The 27,227-nt window shown below is 37.0% G+C and overlaps 1 protein-coding gene across 1 annotated transcript; it reads left to right on the top strand.

Annotated features, from left to right (window-relative positions):
* Nucleotides 1-10,617: 10,617 nt before the first annotated feature.
* LOC121305241 (titin) lies at nt 10,618-26,620 on the top strand (the record flags this gene model as incomplete). The annotated part of the gene is made up of 18 exons (XM_041236789.1): nt 10,618-10,939; nt 11,270-11,572; nt 11,842-12,156; nt 12,826-13,128; nt 13,398-13,712; nt 14,385-14,687; nt 14,957-15,271; nt 15,944-16,246; nt 16,516-16,830; nt 17,502-17,804; nt 18,074-18,388; nt 19,060-19,362; nt 19,632-19,946; nt 20,619-20,921; nt 22,310-22,627; nt 22,857-23,150; nt 24,727-24,875; nt 25,581-26,620. Coding segments are annotated over 18 exons (5,106 nt in total), but the record flags the coding sequence as incomplete, so codon positions are not given.
* Between the last annotated feature and the right edge of the window lie 607 nt (nt 26,621-27,227).

Below are 27,227 nucleotides of genomic sequence, written 5' to 3'. Positions count from 1 at the left end.
TTCTAGAAACATAGGATACAAATGCCCTTCATTGTTCAATTTTAATGTTCTTTGGAGTTGAGCAAGCCCTTTGATAACGTATTGAAAATACATAAGCTATTAATTAAGACTCTCCGACTCTGTCAAATGAGCTGTCACTGTTTCTCTTCTGTCTATTAACAAAGCAATCAAAACTGTAATAAATGGATCGTTTTTTAAAAAGAAAAACGAATTTGAACGTGTCACCAGCCTAGCATCTGAACTACTGTTCCCCCCGCCCATCCCAGATTCTGCAGCAAGAACTGTATGTACAGTTTAGCAATGATACCTAAAGATGTTTTTCAAAGAAAACCTTAAATACTTCGCAGTAGAGGTAATACAATAACTTCACAGGTCGCACACTATATATGAACTAATACTAATAAAAAAAATATATAGTCCTACTCAAGAACCAAAGTATAAAATGTTTTTACGCATAGTTACTTAACCTTTTTGCACAGTATAACCCTAACACTAAACTTAAGCCTAACCGCTTTCTGGTACAGCGTGCATCGTGCAAATAGATGAACACATTAACTATGTATTGTAATAACATTGTAATCACGTGGAAGTACACATTGCTTACTAAGTAACCACGATGTAAATACGCAATTAAAGACCCAATGTAAAGTGTAACCAAATACATATATAAAAATATCGTTAAATAATAATAGCTAGCCTATTCTTCTAACCTGACTTCGTGTGCATTTAACATATTTTGACAATAGAAAGGATAAAACTGCGCTCTGCAGTGATTACACCTGATGTTAATTCATTTTTTGTTTAATTATGATTGTGTTGTTATGTACTGTTATTTTAACGGCGTCGGTGTTGCTATGACGTTAGTGAGTTGAAAAAACAAACAAACAGTTTTTCACTCTAAAAAGCTGTGTATGCATTAACCCTCCTATTAGATTTCGGGTCTATTTGACCCTACTCTCTAGTTTCCAATCAGCTTAAATGCTATTTTTCTTTTCATTTTCTGTATAATATTTTATGACTTTTCCTAAGTTGGGGTAATGAACTTATACACAGAAAACAGAACCTTTGAGTTGTTTATTTTTTTTAGAACAGGTCATGTATACAAATAAGATGTTTCGGTTGGCATTTATCTGTGTGGATTTGTGGATTTGTGAACTTCTTCAATTTGTTATTTTATTATTATTATATTTGTATTGTTAACTTTGGAAATGGCTGCACCTGTCTGGAGATGTTTATAAACAAAATTGATTTATAACAAAACAAATAAATATATTATATATATATATATATATATATATATATATATATATATATATATATATATATATATATATATATATATATATATATATATATATATATATATATATATATACACACACACAAGGCAGAGCCTCATTTTCCCTGTCAGTGTTGCAACAGCATCTCACTGGTAAAGACACTCCAAAATGAGGAGCTCCCAGGCTGGCAGTCAAAGAAGTTTTATCACAGCTCATGGACTAAAAGAGCAGAAAAGAGCCAAACCTTCGCAAATAAAAACAGTTAATCAATCTAGCGCTGTTTAAATTAGTTTGAAAATGCATTGGGTCAATATGACCCAAAATATAACCTACATTCTGAACATAATAGGAGGGTTAAAAATACCATTAAATATAATACACGTTTCTCACATTGTGTGCATCATGCACATAGGAAAATGTGAGAACTATGAATGGTAGTGCATATTAGGTAAAATGCACTAGAATTATTTCTAGTATACATTAAAGATTTCTTTGAGCCTATATGTTGCAATGAGGAGTGATTGATAGCTTGTTGTTTTTTGGCAGTATTACATGCCACAAGACCACCACTGACGTCACATTTAAAAAAAAAGATGACTATTTATTTATTCATTTTTAAAAACGCCAGACCATGCAAGCACATAATTCGAGTTTATAACTTGCGAATTCGATTTTATTTAACTCGTAAATTCGAGTTTATAGAACTTGTAACATTCATGATGCATACCCACATATGCATACTCATGGTCTTACGCTTACCCAGTAAATGGTGTTTCCTGAGAAACGTCGCAAGGGCTAGACCTGTATGAAGCATGATACTTACTAAATGTAACTTTTATATAAATAGCAAATATATTCATTTGTGTTTGACTGGGGCGATATAGCTTGCATTAAGCAGCTAAGCACCAAATTATATTTTGGTAAAATAAGTTTGCATGTGAATATATAAGACAAATAATTGTAACACAGGTATTTATTTACAGAACCATGATAAATATATTACTGTGAAACCATTAAACATGCTTGCTTCAATGTAATAAATGTTTAATGTCCTTATTATTAATCCTTAATTTTAAAGCATTATTATTATTATTATTATTATTATTATTATTATTATTATTATTATTATTATTATTATTATTATTATTATTATTAATGTTGTTGTTGTTGTTATGTTTTTCTTTCTGCAAATGGAAAAGACAATATGTGAGATAAATATACAGTACATAATACAAGGGACACGTGTTCTACAAATAAAAACGATGCTAACTTTTTTTTTTTTTTTTTTTTTTTGCAACAAGGTGCACAAAAAAATGGTTTAAAATGTAATGATCATCCAGATTGTCAGTTTCCTCGAGTCGCTCTCAGATGTATTTTACGAAGAAACCATTTGAAAAACAAGCGCTCAATTCCGTGTGTACCTTCAGGGGTTAAGCCAGCTAGTCTACATAAAGAAAGAAATGTATTTAACACTTAGGGTTTAGACTAAAGTAACTCTGCTGTTTATGATGGTTGTTTTTAATGTTGTCAAAAGGTGGTACGTTTGTATTTCAAGTGCTTTTAATGCATGTGTCAGGTTTTTTTTTTCAATATATAAATGGATGGCGGTATAACAGACAGTACAATGTGAAGCAAGAAAGAATTGAAAAGGCTACTGATGTATGTTTGCTTTAAATGTATACAGTTCAGAACCATTAACTTTGTTCATAAGTTACTACAGAACGTAGTGTTAAAACAATATGCAGATTCAAGCTTGTGGAATCGATGTTATTTTCACACTTTTACAATTGTGTGTTTCTCTCATTAAGGGATGAATAAATTTGTATATTAATACTTAAATAATAGGTGTAGATGCATGCTTCCTGTGTGGACTGCATAGCAAGGACTCAACAGTGGATGTTGTGTTGGTTAACAAGGGAGATAGTAGTTGTTAAAGTTCAAGTATATATAATATATATATATATATATATATCATATATTATATATATAATATCGAAATATTATATATATATATATATATATATATATTAGCTTTCAAGCCTATTGTACCTAAAACACACATCTCTGATGAAAATTATTTTTAAACAAGTTCTATTGATTAGATCTCTAAATTAGATCTCCAGTCATCCAATGCTCTAATTAAAGACGCATTGCTTTGGAAGCGCTGTGATTGATGACTGAACAAATCACTACAAACAAGAAAAAACTGTAGTTCACTAATATTGACAAAACTAAGCCTAACCAGTTTTAGATAAATTTTAGTATCAAAGTCGAATGACTATAACGTTCATTTGTTATTTAATTTAACTGCTTATTTGTTTTTGTCTTTTTAGTTGAAAAATAAAAATAAAACAGGTAAAAATAACTGGGTATTCTAAATAAATACAATCTGAGTAATTGCAAATAAGAACATGCCAAGAGATTGTTAAACAGAAACGTACGGTAGTTTAAACCCTAGAGATGGCAAAGGGTTAAATTGAACAAATTATAGCCCAGTACATAAACTGCAAGCTTTAGTGGCTGATTAACTGAATTATACCTTATAGTAAAGATAGAGTAATTTTATTATCAACTATATCAGTGCAGTGTAACAGAATCACAGAACTATGCTAAATAGTAGAATAATTCTGCTAAACACTGCCGTGTTCAGTACAAGAAAGACACATTCCACATAACTAATGTTACTTGTTACATTAAACTATGTTTTTATTTTGTTTGATAAATCACTGAGGGGGAAAATAAAATGTCTTTAAAAGGTGGATATTAAAAAAAAAACTATTCTACAATTCAGCATTTAGTGTTTTTCAGGTCAGCATTTCAATTTTTAGGAACATGCGTTGTATAATAGCTCTGGAGAAAATGATCCATTTTGAAATTGGCGACCCTTTTTTCTGCTTTAATAAAATATTATGTTTAATCGTGAAATATCTTGAAATGCCTGTTTTTGTGAAATAAGCAATTCGTATGATGAAAAAAAAATAGATTGTTCTACTGTATGTTAATCAATCATCAACAAGCACATGTGTTTAGTAATCTTTTGAATATCAGTTAACCAAAACAAAAGGTAGCTCCTAAAATTAAGAATCAGTCATTATTTTATGAGTTGGGAAAACCCTATTGAACTGAAGAAAAAAGAGGTTTGTTTATTTTTGGCTGCAGTTTCACACGAAACAAGCAGGTGCTGTGCGAACCATCGCACATCTAGGGTCAAGGATTTGTGGCTTCAAACAGTTTTTTTTAGTATCGTCAAATAGTTTGATTATAGGAGGCTGTCTGGGCCTATGGTTAAAACAACAAGCTTATAACCAGCAGGTCCCGTTTCAAATCCCAGCTCAGCCATTGACTCACTGTGTGTGACCCTGAGCAAGTCTCTTCACCTCCTTGTGCTGCGTCTTTCAGGTGAGACGTTGTTGTAAGTGACTCTGCAGCTCACACACTAGTCTCGTAGCTTGTAAAGCGCTTTGTGATAGTGGTCTGCTATGAAGGCGCTATATAAAAAATTATTATCAATGCTTATTTGTCATGTTTACTATGTTTTGTTTAGCTGTTACTGAAACAGCAGTTGATAATATAAATGTCAATATAATATTTCCTCACAGTAATCAATATCATAGATTAAATTCATCTGACAAAACACCAAATGTGGTAAAGAACTAGATCAGGCCTACCAAGAGAAACCTTGGTGTTGCAATAGAATATAAGAACATAAGAACATAAGAAAGTTTACAAACGAGAGGAGGCCATTCGGCCCATCTTGCTCGTTTGGTTGTTAGTAGCTTATTGATCCCAAAATCTCATCAAGCAGCTTCTTGAAGGATCCCAGGGTGTCAGCTTCAACAACATTACTGGGGAGTTGATTCCAGACCCTCACAATTCTCTGTGTAAAAAAGTGTCTCCTATTTTCTGTTCTGAATGCCCCTTTTTCTAAACTCCATTTGTGACCCCTGGTCCTTGTTTCTTTTTTCAGGCTGAAAAAGTCCCTTGCGTCGACACTGTCAATACCTTTTAGAATTTTGAATGCTTGAATTAGGTCGCCACGTAGTCTTCTTTGTTCAAGACTGAACAGATTCAATTCTTTTAGCCTGTCTGCATATGACATGCCTTTTAAGCCCGGAATAATTCTGGTCGCTCTTCTTTGCACTCTTTCTAGAGCAGCAATATCTTTTTTATAGCGAGGTGACCAGAACTGCACACAATATTCAAGATGAGGTCTTACAAGTGCATTGTACAGTTTTAACATTACTTCCCTTGATTTAAATTCAACACTTTTCACAATGTATCCGAGTATCTTGTTAGCCTTTTTTATAGCTTCCCCACATTGCCTAGATGAAGACATTTCTGAGTCAACAAAAACTCCTAGGTCTTTTTCATAGATTCCTTCTCCAATTTCAATATCTCCCATATGATATTTATAATGTACATTTTTATTTCCTGCGTGCAGTACCTTACACTTTTCTCTATTAAATGTCATTTGCCATGTATCTGCCCAGTTCTGAATCTTGTCTAGATCATTTTGAATGACCTTTGCTGCTGCAACAGTGTTTGCCACTCCTCCTACTTTTGTGTCGTCTGCAAATTTAACAAGTTTGCTTACTATACCAGAATCTAAATCATTAATGTAGATTAGGAATAGCAGAGGACCTAATACTGATCCCTGTGGTACACCGCTGGTTACCACACTCCATTCTGAGGTTTTTCCTCTAATCAGTACTTTCTGTTTTCTACAAGTTAACCACTCCCTAATCCATGTACATGTGTTTCCCTGAATCCCAACTGCGTTCAGTTTGAGAATTAATCTTTTGTGCGGGACTTTGTCAAAAGCTTTCTGGAAATCTAAATAAACCATGTCATATGCTTTGCAATTATCCATTATCGATGTTGCATCCTCAAAAAAATCAAGCAAGTTAGTTAGGCACGATCTCCCTTTCCTAAAACCATGTTGACTGTCTCCCAGTACCCTGTTACCATATAGGTAATTTTCCATTTTGGCTCTTATTATAGTTTCCATAAGTTTGCATATAATAGAAGTCAGGCTTACTGGTCTGTAGTTACCTGGTTCAGTTTTGTTTCCCTTTTTGTGGATCGGTATTACGTTTGCAATTTTCCAGTCTGTCGGTACCACCCCTGTGTCAAGAGACTGCTGCATGATCTTGCTGTCAGCAGCCACATGGTGCAGGGAAGCAATCAAAAAGCAAATTCTTTGGTGTATAGCCAAAAGTGTAGCGTACAAATCCAAGGAGGTTGGGATGAGATTAATCCAAGGTTTAAAAGACTGAGCTACGAAGATAGGTCTAAAGAAATGAATCTATTCAGTTTGGAACAAAGAATTAGGGAGGAGACTTTATTGAGTGTTTTTCAATCCTAAAAGGAGTTGACTACTAGTTCTGTCTTTAAAATTAAGTTACCCTGTATTATAACAAATAAAGTTCAGCAAAACGATACACTACAGTCGTCTTACTGCCCACACATCAGTGCATATATGACATGGTTGCTTTGTCAAGATGAGTCGGTTGAAATCTTCAGTAAAGCTATGCTTTAATATCAGGAAGGTATGACATTGTTCAGATTTCCTAGAGGATTTCATTTTTTCTAATCTCACCTTTGAGTCAGGCTTTAATACCCTGCACAGCTCTTCAAATCTTGAATGGTTTGGGGGAACACACGTCAAGATAACGTAATTAAACCAGGACTCAGTGGCTTAACCATAGAGGCTTCTGTTGCTCTTTCAACTTTAGTGCCTCTAACACAGAGCATGGCTTTGCAGTCTATTTTTTAATTTCTATAAAATGTGCTTATAGATCAGAGAAGGGAGCACAAGCACAGTATACAGCTTCTTTCATAAGAGGATCCCTCTGTGAGGTTATGCTTCCTCTTTGATCTGCTTACGAATTGGTTCAAAAATCAGTTCCTTGATTCGATTGAATATATCAAAAATTGTATTTAGTATTTTCTTTTTTTTGGACGTTTCTTGCGCCTCCCCCCCTCCCCCCCCCCGCCCCCCCCCCCGCCCCCCCCCCCCCCCCCCCCACCCCCTCCCCCCCCCGCCCCCCCCCTGTTGAGAACCACTGGGTAAATGTGATGGATTAGCTACTACAACACTTCAGATTAGCTGCTCATGTGTAGTTTACTTTGAGTTGTTGGGATCACAGGTTTTTGAAGATTCTGATCAATGTGAATTAAAGATTGCTAAATGACAAGCTTGGTTTCTTCTCACTCAAAACTAAGCCGTGTTCATAATAGTCGAAGCTGTTATAATAGTTGAAAACACTAGAGGAGGCTTTGAGTGATTTGTTGATGCTCCTAACATCTATATTTCTCTTAATTTCTTCATGGCCAATGCTTTTCAAACCACTGTCAAGACAACACCGAAGCAGCTCTGGAAAAAAAAGAAAGAAATCTTAATGGGGGTCGGTCAACAATCAAAATTCTGTGAAAAAGAATTGACAAAAATAAACTTGGGAAATGTTATATTGAGGTTCAAATTTCTAATTGTATTTATTTAACCAGGATAGAGCTCTTGAGATATACAAGGGGATTGTACAAGGGGGTCCCAGGGCCGTTCTATTCCGCAAGAATTGTATTATCGTTTATTATATTATTATTATTACTTAATCTATATGTAGGGTAATTGTCAGATAATAATTCTTTACTAAATATGTAGGGAATGTTATGCACGTTCTATTTTACAAGGACGTCCCAGCAAATAAGGCAGCAAGAAAAGAATAACATTATGATATACATCCCATTTAAATAACTAACAATAATAATAATAATAATAATAATAATAATAATAATAATAATAATAATAATAATAAAAATCTAGATATACATCCCAGGGTACAAGGTTCCCCCGGCAAGTTCTATTCCGTCAGCAATTGAAATATCGTTTATAGTAAAATAATAATAATAATAATAATAATAATAATAATAATAATAATATAAAATGATTGAGATATACATCCCATTTACAAGGGGGTCCCGGCAAGATAAGGCAGCAAGAATAATAATAGCAAATAATAATAATAATAATAATAATAATAATAATAATAATAATAATAAAATGATTGAGATATACATCCCATTTACAAGGACGTCCCGGCAAGATAAGGCAGCAAGAATTAACATTATAGCAAATAATAATAATAATAATAATAATAATAATAATAATAATAATAATAATAATATTCATTTTACTGAGATATTTATAGGGAAATGTTACCCCAGGCGTTCCCGCAAGATAAGGCAGCAGAGAATTAACATTATAGCAAATAATAATAATAATAATAATAATAATAATAATAATAATAATAATAATAATGATGAGATATACATCCCATTTACAAGGGGGTCCCGGCAAGATAAGGCAGCAAGAATTAACATTATAGCAAATAATAATAATAATAATAATAATAATAATAATATAATATAATATTATAATAATAATATGACAAAATGAATACTAAATCTATATGTATATACATCCCATTTCACAGGGGGTCCCAGCAGATAAGGCAGCAAGAATTAACATTATTTATAATAAAATAATAATAATAATAATAATAATAATAATAATAATAATAATAATAATAATAATAAAATGAAACAAATCATTCAAACAAAACGATCATAAAACCCAATTCCAATTTACATGATGTTAATATTTGCAGGCTTTGCAACCCTGGTGAAATTTATAATTAATATTTCTAAGTGATTTTAAAAAGTATGGCGAAGAGGCTGTTTTTATTTTCGTTTAAGTGAGATAGGTGAGATATTTGATATACAAAGGCACGTCGTCCCGTATTAGATCTCAGCTGAGGAGTTTTAAAAGGCGGCACATCGTTTGATCTTAGTGTGCAGGTGGAGTTATATCTCTAACAGAGATGTAAGGTAACTTGAAGCATTTCCAGTGTAAGCCTGATAAACTAAACATAAAAAATGACAGAGCCTTTTTTTCCCCAGACGAAGCTACCCGAATGTTTCATAGAGGGCACAGTGGCGCTGTCGGTAATTTGCATTCAGTAGAAATCTTGCAGGACTATTATAGATGGGGACCAGCTTTGACAGAGCTGTATGGGATGCGCTCGCGTATAGCGAGTTATGACAGAGAGTCTAGAGTGTATAGCAGAGCCTGATTGGTTGTGGCACAATGACTGCAGGTAGAACAGTCGCATTATGTTGATAATGCTTTGAAAGATCTCCCCTCTATGAAAACTCAAGCGATTCTTCCGGATGTAAGTGAGGTTATACTGACATCTAGTGGCACCACACAAGAATACCTTATTAACATTCACTGGTGCAGTGTAATCCCTCTAAATCATCTTTATAAAGAAAGAGGTACTAAACTCGACCACTGCTTTCAGCTGCTTAATGGTGAGCTGGTGACAAGGTGGGTCTTCATACTACTGTAATGTTATTATAAGGACAGTACTAGAGGCAGTCAGAATCTGCAGGAAAATGTGAAAAGAACTGTGGTAATGCTAAGTAGATATCTGTTGGGTGTTATGCAGAGCATCTTATGTGTTTAGTATTTGTATGGATTATAAAAATGTAACATTTTTCCGTGTAAATGTCTTGAGTTAAAAAAAAAAAGAAAAGCCTTGCATGGGAACACCATGAACGAGAATGGAGTTGAGGTTTTCAAAAACTCCAGTCTTTAATTCACTCCTACTTTTCAAAAGGAGACAAAACATCTGTTAATTTAACAAAACTAACCCCTTAGTCCTATATTCCAGGTCACTTTAGCAGTCTGTTTATGATCATTAAGATGACAATGTAGCCGCAGAATATAGAGAATCTGTGGAAGGCTGAGAATTCTGCGGGTGCCTGAACATTCCCAGATTTCTGAGGAATTGGGTTATCCGAAGATTTGGACTGCTTCCAGGCATGATGCTGTAAAAGCACGGTGAAGGGACTGGCAGCCATGCATATGTGTTTATATTGTTTTACACATTTTTCTTTTACTGTATTATGCTTCCCATTTTTCTTTTCTGTTTTTTGAGTTTAAACTAATTCTTGTTCAGGCTATGAACTGTGTTTTATCCAGCTGTAGACTTTCTCAGTTTGAATATGTTTTCACCACGTTATATAGAATGGTTATACTGACATCAGGTGGCAGTGAGCAAAATTGTGGCTTTAGGAAGATAAGACAGGGTAATAACATGTATTAAGTTTCAACAAAGCAGTTTCATTAGTGCCCATTGTACAGCATCACAATAATCTACAAGTTAATAAATAAATTATAGGGAGCAGCATTTGTTTGGCAACAGTGCTTCGATGGTAAGACGTTCCTATGAGAAGTTGGCATTCTTATGTGTTATAATTTTATGCGCTTTTTCCTTTTTCAGAAAGCCCAAGCTCACCAAATATCTATTTACTTCCTCTGCCTTGTGAAGGCATTCATCCAACCAACCCCATTCTGACTTGCATCGTAGCAGACTTCCGCCCAAAAAAGATTACAGTAAACTGGGAAGTGAACGGAACTCCTCACAATTTTAAAAACCCTTCTCCCTTTCCCAACGGAAAAGATGGCAAAGAGAAGGCCTACACCCTCGTCAGCAACCTGGAGATTTCCCCGGAGGAGTGGAAGAACGGTGCCACGTATTCGTGTGTGGTTTCACACAACTCTACAACAAGGAACAAGACAATCAGCAGGTGTACAGGTGAGAAAAACCCAAACCAGTCAGTATTTAAATGCAGCGTTCTGTGTTTATACATGGGGGAAAGCTTAATGACAAAAGTTTCTACTAGAAGTCATTTTTAATGCCTTTATTCAAAATCCTTCGTGTAAAACAGTCTTAAATAATAAATGAATTCAGGCTTTCGGAGTGGGACCTAGTGTTTTACCTTTATTTAGCACAAGAAATGGTCAACGCATTGTTAATATAGGTGTTTAAATTCCCTCACAGTTCACAGTAGATCTGTCAAATACTGTACAGTGCAATATATTGTGCGAATAGGAGCATCCAAAAAGCTTTCTATTCCAATTTCAGCTTGCTCCAGCATTGAACCAACTATTCATCTTCAGAAACCCACATTTGAAGATATTATCAAAGGGAAAGATGTAAGTGCTGATTGTCTTGTGGTCGGGCTCAATGACATCACCGTTTCCTGGATTACTGATGGAAGAGAACATGGTTCAGTTTTAGTTGATGTCAAACTAAATGGGAATAATACCCAAAGCATCACCAGGCGATTGACAGTCTCTTCTTCTGAATGGAAAAGCTACAGCAAAGTTAGCTGCAAAGTTACACACCCTTGTTCCACCAAAGAGGCGTCTATTACCAAAGAGAAAGGTAATTCCATTATTAAAGAGGCACAGTATAGTCACGCTGAAGCTCCCATCATGAAAATTCATTAAGAGATGTGAGTATGATCTGGAGCTTGTTGTTTTTTGGATGGTATTTGCAAGTCATATTTTGCAAACCCAAATATATGGTTATGTTGACTGGTGGCTGCTGATCATTCTTCACTTGGTGTGATGATCACGTGACACTTTTCTCTTTCATTCTAAATATAATTGATACTCTTTTTGGTTTTTGTTTTCTTTTGATTGTTATTTTAGGTTACAGTAAACCTGCTCTTAAGATTCTACGCCCCTCTGAAGATCAGCTGGGAGCCGACAGCGCAGAGCTGATATGCATCATTGCTGGGTTCTTCCCGAGTGATATCTATGTGACATGGTTGAAAGGTGATAAAGACATTGATGCAGCTAGTTACAAGAACAATCCTGTCACTCCTGAAAATGGGGAAGGCTCCTATTCAATGGTCAGTAGACTCACAATCCCCAAAAATGAGTGGACGACTCGGAATACCTACAGCTGCAAGGCTGCTCATGGGACAGAATGGTTTGAAGCTAAAACACCTGACAATCTCTTTGGTAAGTTAGTATCAATTAGCAGCTATTTCATGGATGTAGTAATGCGATTTTATTTGTGTATGAATGGTTTTGTTTGTAAAGAAAAAGACACCACATAAAGCCGGGGTGTGCCGAGTAACAAGTACAAACGAATATCTGAAATGAGTATGAGCAAGTCCTTGCTATTATTTGTTATTCAGAGAAAGCAGAATGGAAAATGCATTTAAAGCTGTCCAATAGGGCTGTGATGACTCATAGCCTCAGGTCAAGAGATTGCCAATTTAGGGGGCAAGGCTCAGGGACAATGTGCCAGTCTATGCTCATGGCCTAGAATGGATTAAAGCTGAAACACCTGACAATCTCTTTTGTAAGTTAGTATCAATTTGCTTCCATTTAGTCTGATTCTTGCTGTGATGAATTCAATAAATAACAGACAAATTAACCAGCCCGGCCTTTGTTAAAAGCTGAGCCATTCTAAATCTCCACCCACTCCAGAGACCAAAGCAGCTGTATTTTGTTTTATATCGAGATTCAGACACAGTGGTACAGTTTTCATAAACATCTAATTAAGGAAATTGAAAATCCAGGAATTTCTGCTGATTCCCCAATTTAAACTTAGACTTTATCAAATGCTGTTCAGCTCAATAGATTCCCGCAAGCCCTTAAGCAAGCTTTCTATTCCAATTTCAGCTTGCTCCAGCATCGAGCCAACTATTCATCTTCAGAAACCCACATTTGAAGATATTATCAAAGGGAAAGATGTAAGTGCTGATTGTCTTGTGGTCGGGCTCAATGACATCACCGTTTCCTGGATTACTGATGGAAGAGAACATGATTCAGTTTTAGTTGATGTCAAACTAAATGGGAATAATACCCAAAGCATCACCAGGCGATTGACAGTCTCTTCTTCTGAATGGAAAAGCTACAGCAAAGTTAGCTGCAAAGTTACACACCCTTGTTCCACCAAAGAGGCATCTATTACCAAAGAGAAAGGTAATTCCATTATTAAAGAGGCACAGTATAGTCACGTTGAAGCTCCCATCATGAATATTCATTGTGAGATGTGAGTATGATCTGGAGCTTGTTGTTTTTTGGATGGTATTTGCAAGTCATATTTTGCAAACCCAAATATATGGTTATGTTGACTGGTGGCTGCTGATCATTCTTCACTTGGTGTGATGATCACGTGATACTTTTCTCTTTCATTCTAAATATAATCGATACTCTTTCTGGTTTTTGTTTTCTTTTGATTGTTATTTTAGGTTACAGTAAACCTGCTCTTAAGATTCTACGCCCCTCTGAAGATCAGCTGGGAGCCGACAGCGCAGAGCTGATATGCATCATTGCTGGGTTCTTCCCGAGTGATATCTATGTGAAATGGTTGAAAGGTGATAAAGACATTGATGCCGCTAGTTACAAGAACAATCCCGTCACTCCTGAAAATGGGGGAGTCTCCTATTCAATGGTCAGTAGACTCACAATCCCCAAAAATGAGTGGACGACTCGGAATACCTACAGCTGCGTGGCTGCTCATGGGACAGAAAGGTTTGAAGCTAAAACACCTGACAATCTCTTTGGTAAGTTAGTATCAATTAGCAGCTATTTCATGGATGTAGTAATGCGATTTTATTTGTGTATGAATGGTTTTGTTTGTAAAGAAAAAGACACCACATAAAGCCGGGGTGTGCCGAGTAACAAGTACAAACGAATATCCGAAATGAGTATGAGCAAGTCCTTTTGCTATTATTTGTTATTCAGAGAAAGCAGAATGGAAAATGCATTTAAAGCTGTCCAGTAGGGGTCTGATGACTCATAGCCTCAGATCAAGAGATTGCCAATTTAGGGGGCAAGGCTCAGGGACTAATGTGCCAATCTATGCTCATGGCGTAGAATGGATTAAAGCTGAAACACCTGACAATCTCTTTTGTAAGTTAGTATCAATTTGCTTCCATTTAGTCTGATTATTGCTGTGATGAATTCAATAAATAACAGACAAATTAACCAACCCGGCCTTTGTTAAAAGCTGAGCCATTCTAAATCTCCACCCACTCCAGAAACCAAAGCAGCTGTATTTTTTTTTATATCGAGATTCAGACACAGTGGTACAGTTTTCATAAACATCTAATTAAGGAAATTGAAAATCCAGGAATTTCTGCTGATTCCCCAATTTAAACTTAGACTTTATCAAATGCTGTTCAGCTCAATAGATTCCCGCAAGCCCTTAAGCAAGCTTTCTATTCCAATTTCAGCTTGCTCCAGCATCGAGCCAACTATTCATCTTCAGAAACCCACATTTGAAGATATTATCAAAGGGAAAGATGTAAGTGCTGATTGTCTTGTGGTCGGGCTCAATGACATCACTGTTTCCTGGATTACTGATGGAAGAGAACATGATTCAGTTTTAGTTGATGTCAAACTAAATGCGAATAATACCCAAAGCATCACCAGGCGATTGACAGTCTCTTCTTCTGAATGGAAAAGCTACAGCAAAGTTAGCTGCAAAGTTACACACCCTTGTTCCACCAAAGAGGCGTCTATTACCAAAGAGAAAGGTAATTCCATTATTAAAGAGGCACAGTATAGTCACGCTGAAGCTCCCATCATGAATATTCATTGTGAGATGTGAGTATGATCTGGAGCTTGTTGTTTTTTGGATGGTATTTGCAAGTCATATTTTGCAAACCCAAATATATGGTTATGTTGACTGGTGGCTGCTGATCATTCTTCACTTGGTGTGATGATCACGTGACACTTTTCTCTTTCATTCTAAATATAATCGATACTCTTTTTGGTTTTTGTTTTCTTTTGATTGTTATTTTAGGTTACAGTAAACCTGCTCTTAAGATTCTACGCCCCTCTGAAGATCAGCTGGGAGCCTACAGCGCAGAGCTGATATGCATCATTGCTGGGTTCTTCCCGAGTGATATCTATGTGAAATGGCAGAAAGGTGATAAAGACATTGATGCCGCTAGTTACAAGAACAATCCCGTCACTCCTGAAAATGGGGGAGTCTCCTATTCAATGGTCAGTAGACTCACAATCCCCAAAAATGAGTGGACGACTCGGAATACCTACAGCTGCGTGGCTGCTCATGGGACAGAAAGGTTTGAAGCTAAAACACCTGACAATCTCTTTGGTAAGTTAGTATCAATTAGCAGCTATTTCATGGATGTAGTAATGCGATTTTATTTGTGTATGAATGGTTTTGTTTGTAAAGAAAAAGACACCACATAAAGCCGGGGTGTGCCGAGTAACAAGTACAAACGAATATCCGAAATGAGTATGAGCAAGTCCTTTTGCTATTATTTGTTATTCAGAGAAAGCAGAATGGAAAATGCATTTAAAGCTGTCCAGTAGGGGTCTGATGACTCATAGCCTCAGATCAAGAGATTGCCAATTTAGGGGGCAAGGCTCAGGGACTAATGTGCCAATCTATGCTCATGGCGTAGAAGGGATTAAAGCTGAAACACCTGACAATCTCTTTTGTAAGTTAGTATCAATTTGCTTCCATTTAGTCTGATTATTGCTGTGATGAATTTAATAAATAACAGACAAATTAACCAACCCGGCCTTTGTTAAAAGCTGAGCCATTCTAAATCTCCACCCACTCCAGAGACCAAAGCAGCTGTATTTTTTTTTATATCGAGATTCAGACACAGTGGTACAGTTTTCATAAACATCTAATTAAGGAAATTGAAAATCCAGGAATTTCTGCTGATTCCCCAATTTAAACTTAGACTTTATCAAATGCTGTTCAGCTCAATAGATTCCCGCAAGCCCTTAAGCAAGCTTTCTATTCCAATTTCAGCTTGCTCCAGCATCGAGCCAACTATTCATCTTCAGAAACCCACATTTGAAGATATTATCAAAGGGAAAGATGTAAGTGCTGATTGTCTTGTGGTCGGGCTCAATGACATCACCGTTTCCTGGATTACTGATGGAAGAGAACATGATTCAGTTTTAGTTGATGTCAAACTAAATGCGAATAATACCCAAAGCATCACCAGGCGATTGACAGTCTCTTCTTCTGAATGGAAAAGCTACAGCAAAGTTAGCTGCAAAGTTACACACCCTTGTTCCACCAAAGAGGCGTCTATTACCAAAGAGAAAGGTAATTCCATTATTAAAGAGGCACAGTATAGTCACGCTGAAGCTCCCATCATGAATATTCATTGTGAGATGTGAGTATGATCTGGAGCTTGTTGTTTTTTGGATGGTATTTGCAAGTCATATTTTGCAAACCCAAATATATGGTTATGTTGACTGGTGGCTGCTGATCATTCTTCACTTGGTGTGATGATCACGTGACACTTTTCTCTTTCATTCTAAATATAATCGATACTCTTTCTGGTTTTTGTTTTCTTTTGATTGTTATTTTAGGTTACAGTAAACCTGCTCTTAAGATTCTACGCCCCTCTGAAGATCAGCTGGGAGCCGACAGCGCAGAGCTGATATGCATCATTGCCGGGTTCTTCCCGAGTGATATCTATGTGAAATGGCAGAAAGGTGATAAAGACATTGATGCCGCTAGTTACAAGAACAATCCCGTCACTCCTGAAAATGGGGGAGTCTCCTATTCAATGGTCAGTAGACTCACAATCCCCAAAAATGAGTGGACGACTCGGAATACCTACAGCTGCAAGGCTGCTCATGGGACAGAATGGTTTGAAGCTAAAACACCTGACAATCTCTTTGGTAAGTTAGTATCAATTAGCAGCTATTTCATGGGTGTAGTAATGCGATTTTATTTGTGTATGAATGGTTTTGTTTGTAAAGAAAAAGACACCACATAAAGCTGGGGTGTGCCGAGTATCAAGTACAAACAAATATCCAAAATGAGTATGAGCAAGTCCTTTTGCTATTATTTGTTATTCAGAGAAAGCAGAATGGAAAATGCATTTAAAGCTGTCCAATAGGGCTGTGATGACTCATAGCCTCAGGTCAAGAGATTGCCAATTTAGGGGGCAAGGCTCAGGGACAATGTGCCAGTCTATGCTCATGGCCTAGAATGGATTAAAGCTGAAACACCTGACAATCTCTTTTGTAAGTTAGTATCAATTTGCTTCCATTTAGTCTGATTCTTGCTGTGATGAATTCAATAAATAACAGACAAATTAACCAGCCCGGCCTTTGTTAAAAGCTGAGCCATTCTAAATCTCCACCCACTCCAGAGACCAAAGCAGCTGTATTTTGTTTTATATCGAGATTCAGACACAGTGGTACAGTTTTCATAAACATCTAATTAAGGAAATTGAAAATCCAGGAATTTCTGCTGATTCCCCAATTTAAACTTAGACTTTATCAAATGCTGTTCAGCTCAATAGATTCCCGCAAGCCCTTAAGCAAGCTTTCTATTCCAATTTCAGCTTGCTCCAGCATCGAGCCAACTATTCATCTTCAGAAACCCACATTTGAAGATATTATCAAAGGGAAAGATGCAAGTGCTGATTGTCTTGTGGTCGGGCTCAATGACATCACCGTTTCCTGGATTACTGATGGAAGAGAACATGATTCAGTTTTAGTTGATGTCAAACTAAATGCGAATAATACCCAAAGCATCACCAGGCGATTGACAGTCTCTTCTTCTGAATGGAAAAGCTACAGCAAAGTTAGCTGCAAAGTTACACACCCTTGTTCCACCAAAGAGGCGTCTATTACCAAAGAGAAAGGTAATTCCATTATTAAAGAGGCACAGTATAGTCACGCTGAAGCTCCCATCATGAATATTCATTGTGAGATGTGAGTATGATCTGGAGCTTGTTGTTTTTTGGATGGTATTTGCAAGTCATATTTTGCAAACCCAAATATATGGTTATGTTGACTGGTGGCTGCTGATCATTCTTCACTTGGTGTGATGATCACGTGACACTTTTCTCTTTCATTCTAAATATAATCGATACTCTTTTTGGTTTTTGTTTTCTTTTGATTGTTATTTTAGGTTACAGTAAACCTGCTCTTAAGATTCTACGCCCCTCTGAAGATCAGCTGGGAGCCGACAGCGCAGAGCTGATATGCATCATTGCTGGGTTCTTCCCGAGTGATATCTATGTGAAATGGCAGAAAGGTGATAAAGACATTGATGCCGCTAGTTACAAGAACAATCCCGTCACTCCTGAAAATGGGGGAGTCTCCTATTCAATGGTCAGTAGACTCACAATCCCCAAAAATGAGTGGACGACTCGGAATACCTACAGCTGCAAGGCTGCTCATGGGACAGAATGGTTTGAAGCTAAAACACCTGACAATCTCTTTGGTAAGTTAGTATCAATTAGCAGCTATTTCATGGATGTAGTAATGCGATTTTATTTGTGTATGAATGGTTTTGTTTGTAAAGAAAAAGACACCACATAAAGCTGGGGTGTGCCGAGTATCAAGTACAAACGAATATCCGAAATGAGTATGAGCAAGTCCTTTTGCTATTATTTGTTATTCAGAGAAAGCAGAATGGAAAATGCATTTAAAGCTGTCCAATAGGGCTGTGATGACTCATAGCCTCAGATCAAGAGATTGCCAATTTAGGGGGCAAGGCTCAGGGACAATGTGCCAGTCTATGCTCATGGCCTAGAATGGATTAAAGCTGAAACACCTGACAATCTCTTTTGTAAGTTAGTATCAATTTGCTTCCATTTAGTCTGATTCTTGCTGTGATGAATTCAATAAATAACAGACAAATTAACCAGCCCGGCCTTTGTTAAAAGCTGAGCCATTCTAAATCTCCACCCACTCCAGAGACCAAAGCAGCTGTATTTTGTTTTATATCGAGATTCAGACACAGTGGTACAGTTTTCATAAACATCTAATTAAGGAAATTGAAAATCCAGGAATTTCTGCTGATTCCCCAATTTAAACTTAGACTTTATCAAATGCTGTTCAGCTCAATAGATTCCCGCAAGCCCTTAAGCAAGCTTTCTATTCCAATTTCAGCTTGCTCCAGCATCAAGCCAACTATTCATCTTCAGAAACCCACATTTGAAGATATTATCAAAGGGAAAGATGTAAGTGCTGATTGTCTTGTGGTCGGGCTCAATGACATCACCGTTTCCTGGATTACTGATGGAAGAGAACATGATTCAGTTTTAGTTGATGTCAAACTAAATGCGAATAATACCCAAAGCATCACCAGGCGATTGACAGTCTCTTCTTCTGAATGGAAAAGCTACAGCAAAGTTAGCTGCAAAGTTACACACCCTTGTTCCACCAAAGAGGCGTCTATTACCAAAGAGAAAGGTAATTCCATTATTAAAGAGGCACAGTATAGTCACGCTGAAGCTCCCATCATGAATATTCATTGTGAGATGTGAGTATGATCTGGAGCTTGTTGTTTTTTGGATGGTATTTGCAAGTCATATTTTGCAAACCCAAATATATGGTTATGTTGACTGGTGGCTGCTGATCATTCTTCACTTGGTGTGATGATCACGTGACACTTTTCTCTTTCATTCTAAATATAATCGATACTCTTTTTGGTTTTTGTTTTCTTTTGATTGTTATTTTAGGTTACAGTAAACCTGCTCTTAAGATTCTACGCCCCTCTGAAGATCAGCTGGGAGCCGACAGCGCAGAGCTGATATGCATCATTGCTGGGTTCTTCCCGAGTGATATCTATGTGAAATGGCAGAAAGGTGATAAAGACATTGATGCCGCTAGTTACAAGAACAATCCCGTCACTCCTGAAAATGGGGGAGTCTCCTATTCAATGGTCAGTAGACTCACAATCCCCAAAAATGAGTGGACGACTCGGAATACCTACAGCTGCAAGGCTGCTCATGGGACAGAATGGTTTGAAGCTAAAACACCTGACAATCTCTTTGGTAAGTTAGTATCAATTAGCAGCTATTTCATGGATGTAGTAATGCGATTTTATTTGTGTATGAATGGTTTTGTTTGTAAAGAAAAAGACACCACATAAAGCTGGGGTGTGCCGAGTATCAAGTACAAACGAATATCCGAAATGAGTATGAGCAAGTCCTTTTGCTATTATTTGTTATTCAGAGAAAGCAGAATGGAAAATGCATTTAAAGCTGTCCAATAGGGCTGTGATGACTCATAGCCTCAGATCAAGAGATTGCCAATTTAGGGGGCAAAGCTCAGGGACTAATGTGCCAGTCTATGCTCATGGCGTAGAAGGGATTAAAGATGAAACACCTGACAATCTCTTTTGTAAGTTAGTATCAATTTGCTTCCATTTAGTCTGATTATTGCTGTGATGAATTCAATAAATAACAGACAAATTAACCAGCCCGGCCTTTGTTAAAAGCTGAGCCATTCTAAATCTCCACCCACTCCAGAGACCAAAGCAGCTGTATTTTCTTTTATATCGAGATTCAGACACAGTGGTACAGTTTTCATAAACATCTAATTAAGGAAATTGAAAATCCAGCAATTTCTGCTGATTCCCCAATTTAAACTTAGACTTTATCAAATGCTGTTCAGCTCAATAGATTCCCGCAAGCCCTTAAGCAAGCTTTCTATTCCAATTTCAGCTTGCTCCAGCATCGAGCCAACTATTCATCTTCAGAAACCCACATTTGAAGACATTTTCAAAGGGGAAAACGTAAGTGCTGATTGTCTTGTGGTCGGGCTCAATGACATCACCGTTTCCTGGATTACTGATGGAAGAGAACATGGTTCAGTTTTAGTTGCTGTCAAACTAAATGGGAATAATACCCAGAGCATCACCAGGCGATTGACAGTCTCTTCTTCTGAATGGAAAAGCTACAGCAAAGTTAGCTGCAAAGTTACACACCCTTGTTCCACCAAAGAGGCGTCTATTACCAAAGAGACAGGTAATCCAATTATGTTTGTAAAAGTGAACATGGCTACATCTAATCTAGAAAGGAACGTTATCCTGTTGTCATTGACAACAGCGAGAAAAACGAATGCAATTGGGTAACACTTTAAGTGCCTCTAATTAATGTGATTTACAGAGTCGTTACATAGTAAATGCATAGTAAATGCAAAAAAAGAATTTAGGTTTGGGGGGGGGGGGGGGGGGGGGGGGGGGGGGGGGGGTTAGTGTCAGGGTTAGGTGTAGGGATAAGTAGAGCCCTGTGAAATTATGTAAATTTAAAAAAAAAAAGTCATTTTATTTTTCATAAATTTCGTTTTATCTTGTTTTATTACAGAAACACATTATGAAAACAACTCAAATAGATGCATCAATGCATTACGTTTTAACTACATACATATTTTTTCTTAAACGTATGCTTTTTTTAATTTACATTTTGACATAAACAGACCTCGCACAGAAAAAATAATGTTGTTGCTATAATTTCTCATTAGCGGTAGTAACGTTTATGTACAGTCCCTCACTCTTTTTTAATTAATTGCATATTTACAGTAAATACTGTATAAAATACAATAACACAAAATAACATGTATATATTTACACTGTTCTATTATTGTGGGGTTTGTCATAATAACTGTACATACATCAATCTGCCCTTTAGGGTCCCCGCTATTTCCACCTAGTTTTTTGCTGCTGTTAGATTTGTGGCTATAGCGCTTTAACTGTACAGGTACATCGTGTCCATGAAATGAAAATGCACACTAGGGTTTAAAAAAAAAAAAATTCTGAATTAGTCTGAAACTCACCCTGTTCAATACAGAGAACAAAAACCACAGCAAAAGACAGATGCTTTTTAGAAACAAAACTAAACATTATTTATTGTTTGTTAAATTGCATTTTGCATGGCCAGCTCAAATCTGACAGTGTCCAATGAAACTTCAAAATGTTGGGAACATGGGGGGGAAAAAAATTGAACAGATTGGATAAGAAATTAAGGAATTAATGCCATATGTAAATATGTATAATAGCATATTAATTAGGTGTAAATATTCATATATTTACTAAGTAAAGTGTTACCACCGCTTACACCAGTTTACAATACTGAAGATCTTAACAAAAAAACCAATGGAGCTGTTTTGCATTTATGATTTTAAAGTCATTCTAATTAATATCTCTTTTGCAGGTTTTGGTAGATTTTAGACATGCTTTATTTATTTGTAATTTTTTTTCTAGCCAGACACTACTTATACAGCTGGCAATTTTTAAAATTTTTTTATTTTTTTTTATTTGCTTAACCGCTAACTCACTTTGATATTTGAAAGGTTTTTAACCTGTTATTATTTGTAATGGTTTTATTACAGATTTTTCTTTGTGTTGTGTTTACAGGTCACCACAAAAACCCTATCCTGGATCTTCGGCAACCCTCTGAAGATCAGCTGGGAGCCGACAGCGCAGAGCTGATATGCATCATTGCTGGATTCTTCCCGAGTGATATCTATGTGAAATGGCAGAAAGGTGATAAAGACATTGATGCCGCTAGTTACAGGAACAGTCCCGCCACTCCAGAGAATGGGGGAGTCTCCTATTCAACGGTCAGTAGACTCACAGTCCTCAAAAATGAGTGGACGACTCGGAATACCTACAGCTGCATGGCTGCCCATGGGACAGAATGGTTTGAAGCAAGAACTTCTGACAATCTCTTTGGTAAGTTAGTATCAATTAGCTGCCACTTAAAATCAATTTCATTAATGTAGTAATTAGATTATATTTGTGTATGAATGGTTTTGTTTATAAATAATAAAAACTTGAATAAGACACCATGAGGAACTAGGGGCGTGTCAAGTAGCAAGTACAAACTAGCATTCATTGCGAGTATAATACATGACTCTACTACCCACGTGTTTTGATCACTGACCCTTTTCTTTTATTCCAGCTTCTGTGATACCAACAAAGCCCACAATGCAGCTTCTTCAGTCTTCAAGTGAACTGGTCTGCTTGGTGTATGGATTTAGCCCAAAGCACATTGAAATCAAGTGGTTTTTGAATGAGGAGCCTGTTTCTCGAAACTACACCACCACTCAGCCATCGAAGGGAGTGGATGGTAAATTCAGCACCAGAAGTCAGGTCACCTATTCCATAAGAGAATGGAAACCTGGCATGGTTTATACCTGCCAGTTGGAACATCCAGCCTCCAACACAATATTGTCCCATCATATCATTAAACCAGGTGAGATTGAGATCTGACTATATAGGTCACAGGTCACAGGGAAGGGTGCTATTTAATTTTGCCTGCAGAGTTAAATTGATATTTGAAGTTGCCGGCTTCAATGTTTATGAGCTATTAACAATAGTAGGTGTGTGCGGAGGTGCATTGACAAACTGATGCAAGCAACCATTACAGAGATTCTTAACTCTTTGCAGTCCATTTATTCAGAGCCTGTCAGGCGCATCAGGTCCAATTTATTTTCACACACGCTGTTTAAATTTTTTTTTTTTTCCAGAGTAAAACCAGTTTAAAGGGCATTGCAATGCCAAGCGACATCAGCACTGCATCTCCAGCCAAGCCCCACCCCTTGTTCGCTGTATTTTTCGCATACCTCTTTATAGACGTGCATACTGATAAATCCTCTCCTGATCACTCGTTTTATCACCAAACTCCTCAATAATGTGATCCAAGTCATTATTTTGTTACTATAACATCTCAAAAGCTCTGCAAATGTCTGTGATATTCTTTGAGCGCTGAATGCGGAAGCAGCTCTCTCCTATGTTTATGTCTGCTTATCTCTGTGTGGTGCAGCTGCTATGGCTATTGCTCACACAACCCCCCTTTTTTCTTTTTTCAGTTTCATTTGGTTCCTATTGGTCTCACTCGGCCATTGAAAGGTTTTCTCGGCTTTTTCTGGAGAAAAAATGACTAGAGACCTGTGCTTTACGTCTTTTCGATGATGTCGGACAGGGTCCGACATTGGACTGGAAAGGAAAAATTGTAGGACATAGGACTGCAAAGGGTTAAAAATACTTCAGTTCATAATCATGTAATGATTTGTGGTATACAGTAGGGTGCAAATGTATTGGAACTGGTAATTTCTATCCTTATATGACCTGAATGAAAACCTCTTGGTTTCACCATGTGTGGCTCTGTGTTCCCTTTCTCTTACTATTTCAAATGAATTGCATGTGTGGTCTATTAACCCTTTGCAGTCATATGTTGGACCAGGTCCGACATTACAATTTTCCGTCCAACAAGGACATAACAAAGGAGAGAGCTGCTTCTGCATCCAGCACTCAAAGAATATCACAGACATTTGCAGAGCATTTTTGAGATGTTATAGTAATAAAATAATGACTTGGATCGCATTATTATTATTGTTTGCAAATTTTATATAATTTTTTTTATGTTGCCAACTTTAGTTAAAGCCACCTTTTATCTTGGTGATAAAATGATTGATCGAGAGAGGATTTATCAGTATGCACTTCTATAAAGGTGTGTGAAAAATACAGCGAACAAGGGGTGGGGCTTGCCTGGAGACGCAGTACTGAGTTTTTTTTTTTGCGACTCAATGCCTTTTGAACTTTGAACACACTTTAATGTTTGGATTGGTGTAGATATTTAGGAAGGAAGTCCTTGCCCGGCCAATAAGAACAGCTGAAGCTGGATGAAGTGAATTAACCGAGACCAAGCAGCCAATGTGGGAAGACCAGGATAGCGTGGAGACCACATGTCATTACCGGCTAAATGGACCGTCTTGCGTGTTTGACGCTATGGTTGAATCTTACATCATCTTTTTTTGTTTGTTTGTCAGAGATTATTGAAGAGAAAGACTTCCATGATGAGAATGTTGATTATTTTGTCGCAGAGGACGACATGCAGGGGGTGTGGACCACAGCGTGCACCTTCATCATTCTCTTTCTCATCTCCTTCCTCTACAGTGGCTTTGTCACCGTGGTAAAGGTGAGCTCACGTTTGCAGTCATGTTCATGTTGTCGAGCCAGAGCGCACTCGAACACTGTGGGCTGCAGTGGTGCAGCCGCAGAATACCAGGCATGCTAAGTTACATGACTCACACGATTCAGCCAGTAGCCTTCTTCATGCATTGAAAAGAGCATTAAGAACCACTTCTTTGTGAAGGCTAACAATGCTGATGGCAACGACGGACACAAACGAAGCCACTGACACACACACATAGGTAAAGTAAGGTGACCATATGGCTCTGTGTTCAGCGGGACAGTTCAGGCTTTTCAACTCCTGACCCATTGCATTCTGGTAAGCGTAGTCCTGCTTCTCTTAAAGGATAGAATGGCACCTGAGACAGGTAAAACGTACCAGAATGCACTGGGTTGTGAGTTGAATAGCCTGAACTGTTCTGCTGAACAGGGAGCCATACGGTCACCTTAAGGTAAAGTAAGACACTGTAGAAATACTTATTATATTTTTGTGGTATGACCTATTATATGCATAACTTCAGTTCAGTATTCCAACAAAATGTGAATCTGTGCAATAATTCTTGTTTAAGAAAATCTACATTTTAGTGATATTCTGATACCTTCGGATTTAGGAATACACCAGCGATTACCGGGACTGGATTTTTCATCCTTTAAAACATCGAATGAATAAATCAATAGCCAAAGTAATTAGTCTGTCTCCTGTTTTTCACAGGTAAAAAAATGAGGTTCTGCTTTTGAAAACAAGAGATTGACTCAGAAGAGGAATGTAGAGGAGGAATTCTGATGCAACAAATCAATAATTATTTTATAATGATAATTATAATCAAGTTTGAACTAACAATTGTGTTCTGCCTTAAAGTGGAAACACCTAATAACAATTACCGCATTTACTCAAATTTAAAAAGAGCTTGAACGGAAGTCGCATATAACTCTTAATGAAAAAAAACAAACACACAATAATTAACAGCCAAATTGCCTTTTCGTTTATAGGTGCCAGCATGGGACACTGTATTACTGCACATGAAAGCATCAGTCAACCACCAACTATATTACAAATAGGAAAATAAAATATGTATAGTCCCTGTAGAAGCCCCAGATTCCAATTTCCTCAGCAAACAAGATCACTTTTCTTTTAAAAGCTGCATCATTCAATTTACGTGTACCGTAACACAATTGCTGTAGTGGCAACTAAGTACTGTGAACAGTAGCTCTCGTTCAAGCAAGTGACATGCGCAAATGTAAATTAGTCCCCTAACTGAAAAAAAAAAAACAAATCGCCCTCGAATCCGCGTCGTTCCCCCTGCAAAATTTGAACTTTTATTTTGGTCAGAAAAGTGGGACTTGAATCTGAGTAAATACGGTAATTTTTAATTTTTTTTTTTAAGATATATTGGTTAACTAGTATTGCCTCAATGCATTATGCTTAGATAGACTGTGTTTACATACCATATAAATACAGACGTCATCCTAGACTTATTTTGGCTCTCTATCTGCTGAAATCCTTTTGGCACCATTTGTAGAGATGGGACCTCACCGGCTTTGGTGTTGAAGGCTATTGGTTAGATAGTGAAAGGGGGTGACCCTGTTAGACAGTGAAAGGGGGTGACCCTATTGCTTAGACAGTGAAAGGGGGTGTCCCTATCGTCACGTACCAGCGTGTGTGTAAATTTTGGAAATTAATCAGCAATGGAGAACGAATAATGCTTGACTGTACTTTTTATTAACATTAAAGTGTGTTTATTACAAGCATGATCCATTCTGAATGTGTTTCATTTGTGTCTTTAAGGATGTCAAGCACAGGGAACGTCTTCTTTTAATTCTTGTGTGATAAGACTGCCCTTAGCAAACTGTGTTCAAACCAGGTCACCACTTTAACAAAAGGACATGACAGCTTTGGAGAGCCCAGTGAAGAAAAACCAGACTAATCGCGTCGTTTAACCCTTTGCAGTCCATTTATTCAGCGCTCATTTGGTCTAATTTATTTTCACATGCGCTGTTTATTATATATATTTTTTTCAGAGTAACAAGTTCAAAAGGCATCGAGTCGCAAAAAACAAAACTCAGTACTGCATCTCCAGCCAAGCCCCACCCCTTCTTCGCTGTATTTTTCGCATACCTCTTTATAGACGTGCATACTGATAAATCCTCTCCTGATCACTCGTTTTATCACCAAACTCCTCAATAACATGATCCGAGTCATTATTTTATTGCTATAACATCTCAAAAAGCTCTGCGAATGTCCGTGATATTCTGATGGTTATTTCTGTGGTGCAGGGGGCTATGAGATATGCCCTTTTTTCTTCGGTCTCACTCGGCCATTGAAAGGTTTTCTTTGCTTTTTCTGGAGAAAAAACGATTA

The sequence above is a fragment of the Polyodon spathula genome, chromosome 42 (assembly GCF_017654505.1).
Source record: "Polyodon spathula isolate WHYD16114869_AA chromosome 42, ASM1765450v1, whole genome shotgun sequence".
In the NCBI taxonomy this organism is placed as follows: domain Eukaryota; kingdom Metazoa; phylum Chordata; class Actinopteri; order Acipenseriformes; family Polyodontidae; genus Polyodon; species Polyodon spathula.
Note: the sequence above shows the minus strand (reverse complement) of the source record. Positions and strands in the feature narration are given on the sequence as shown.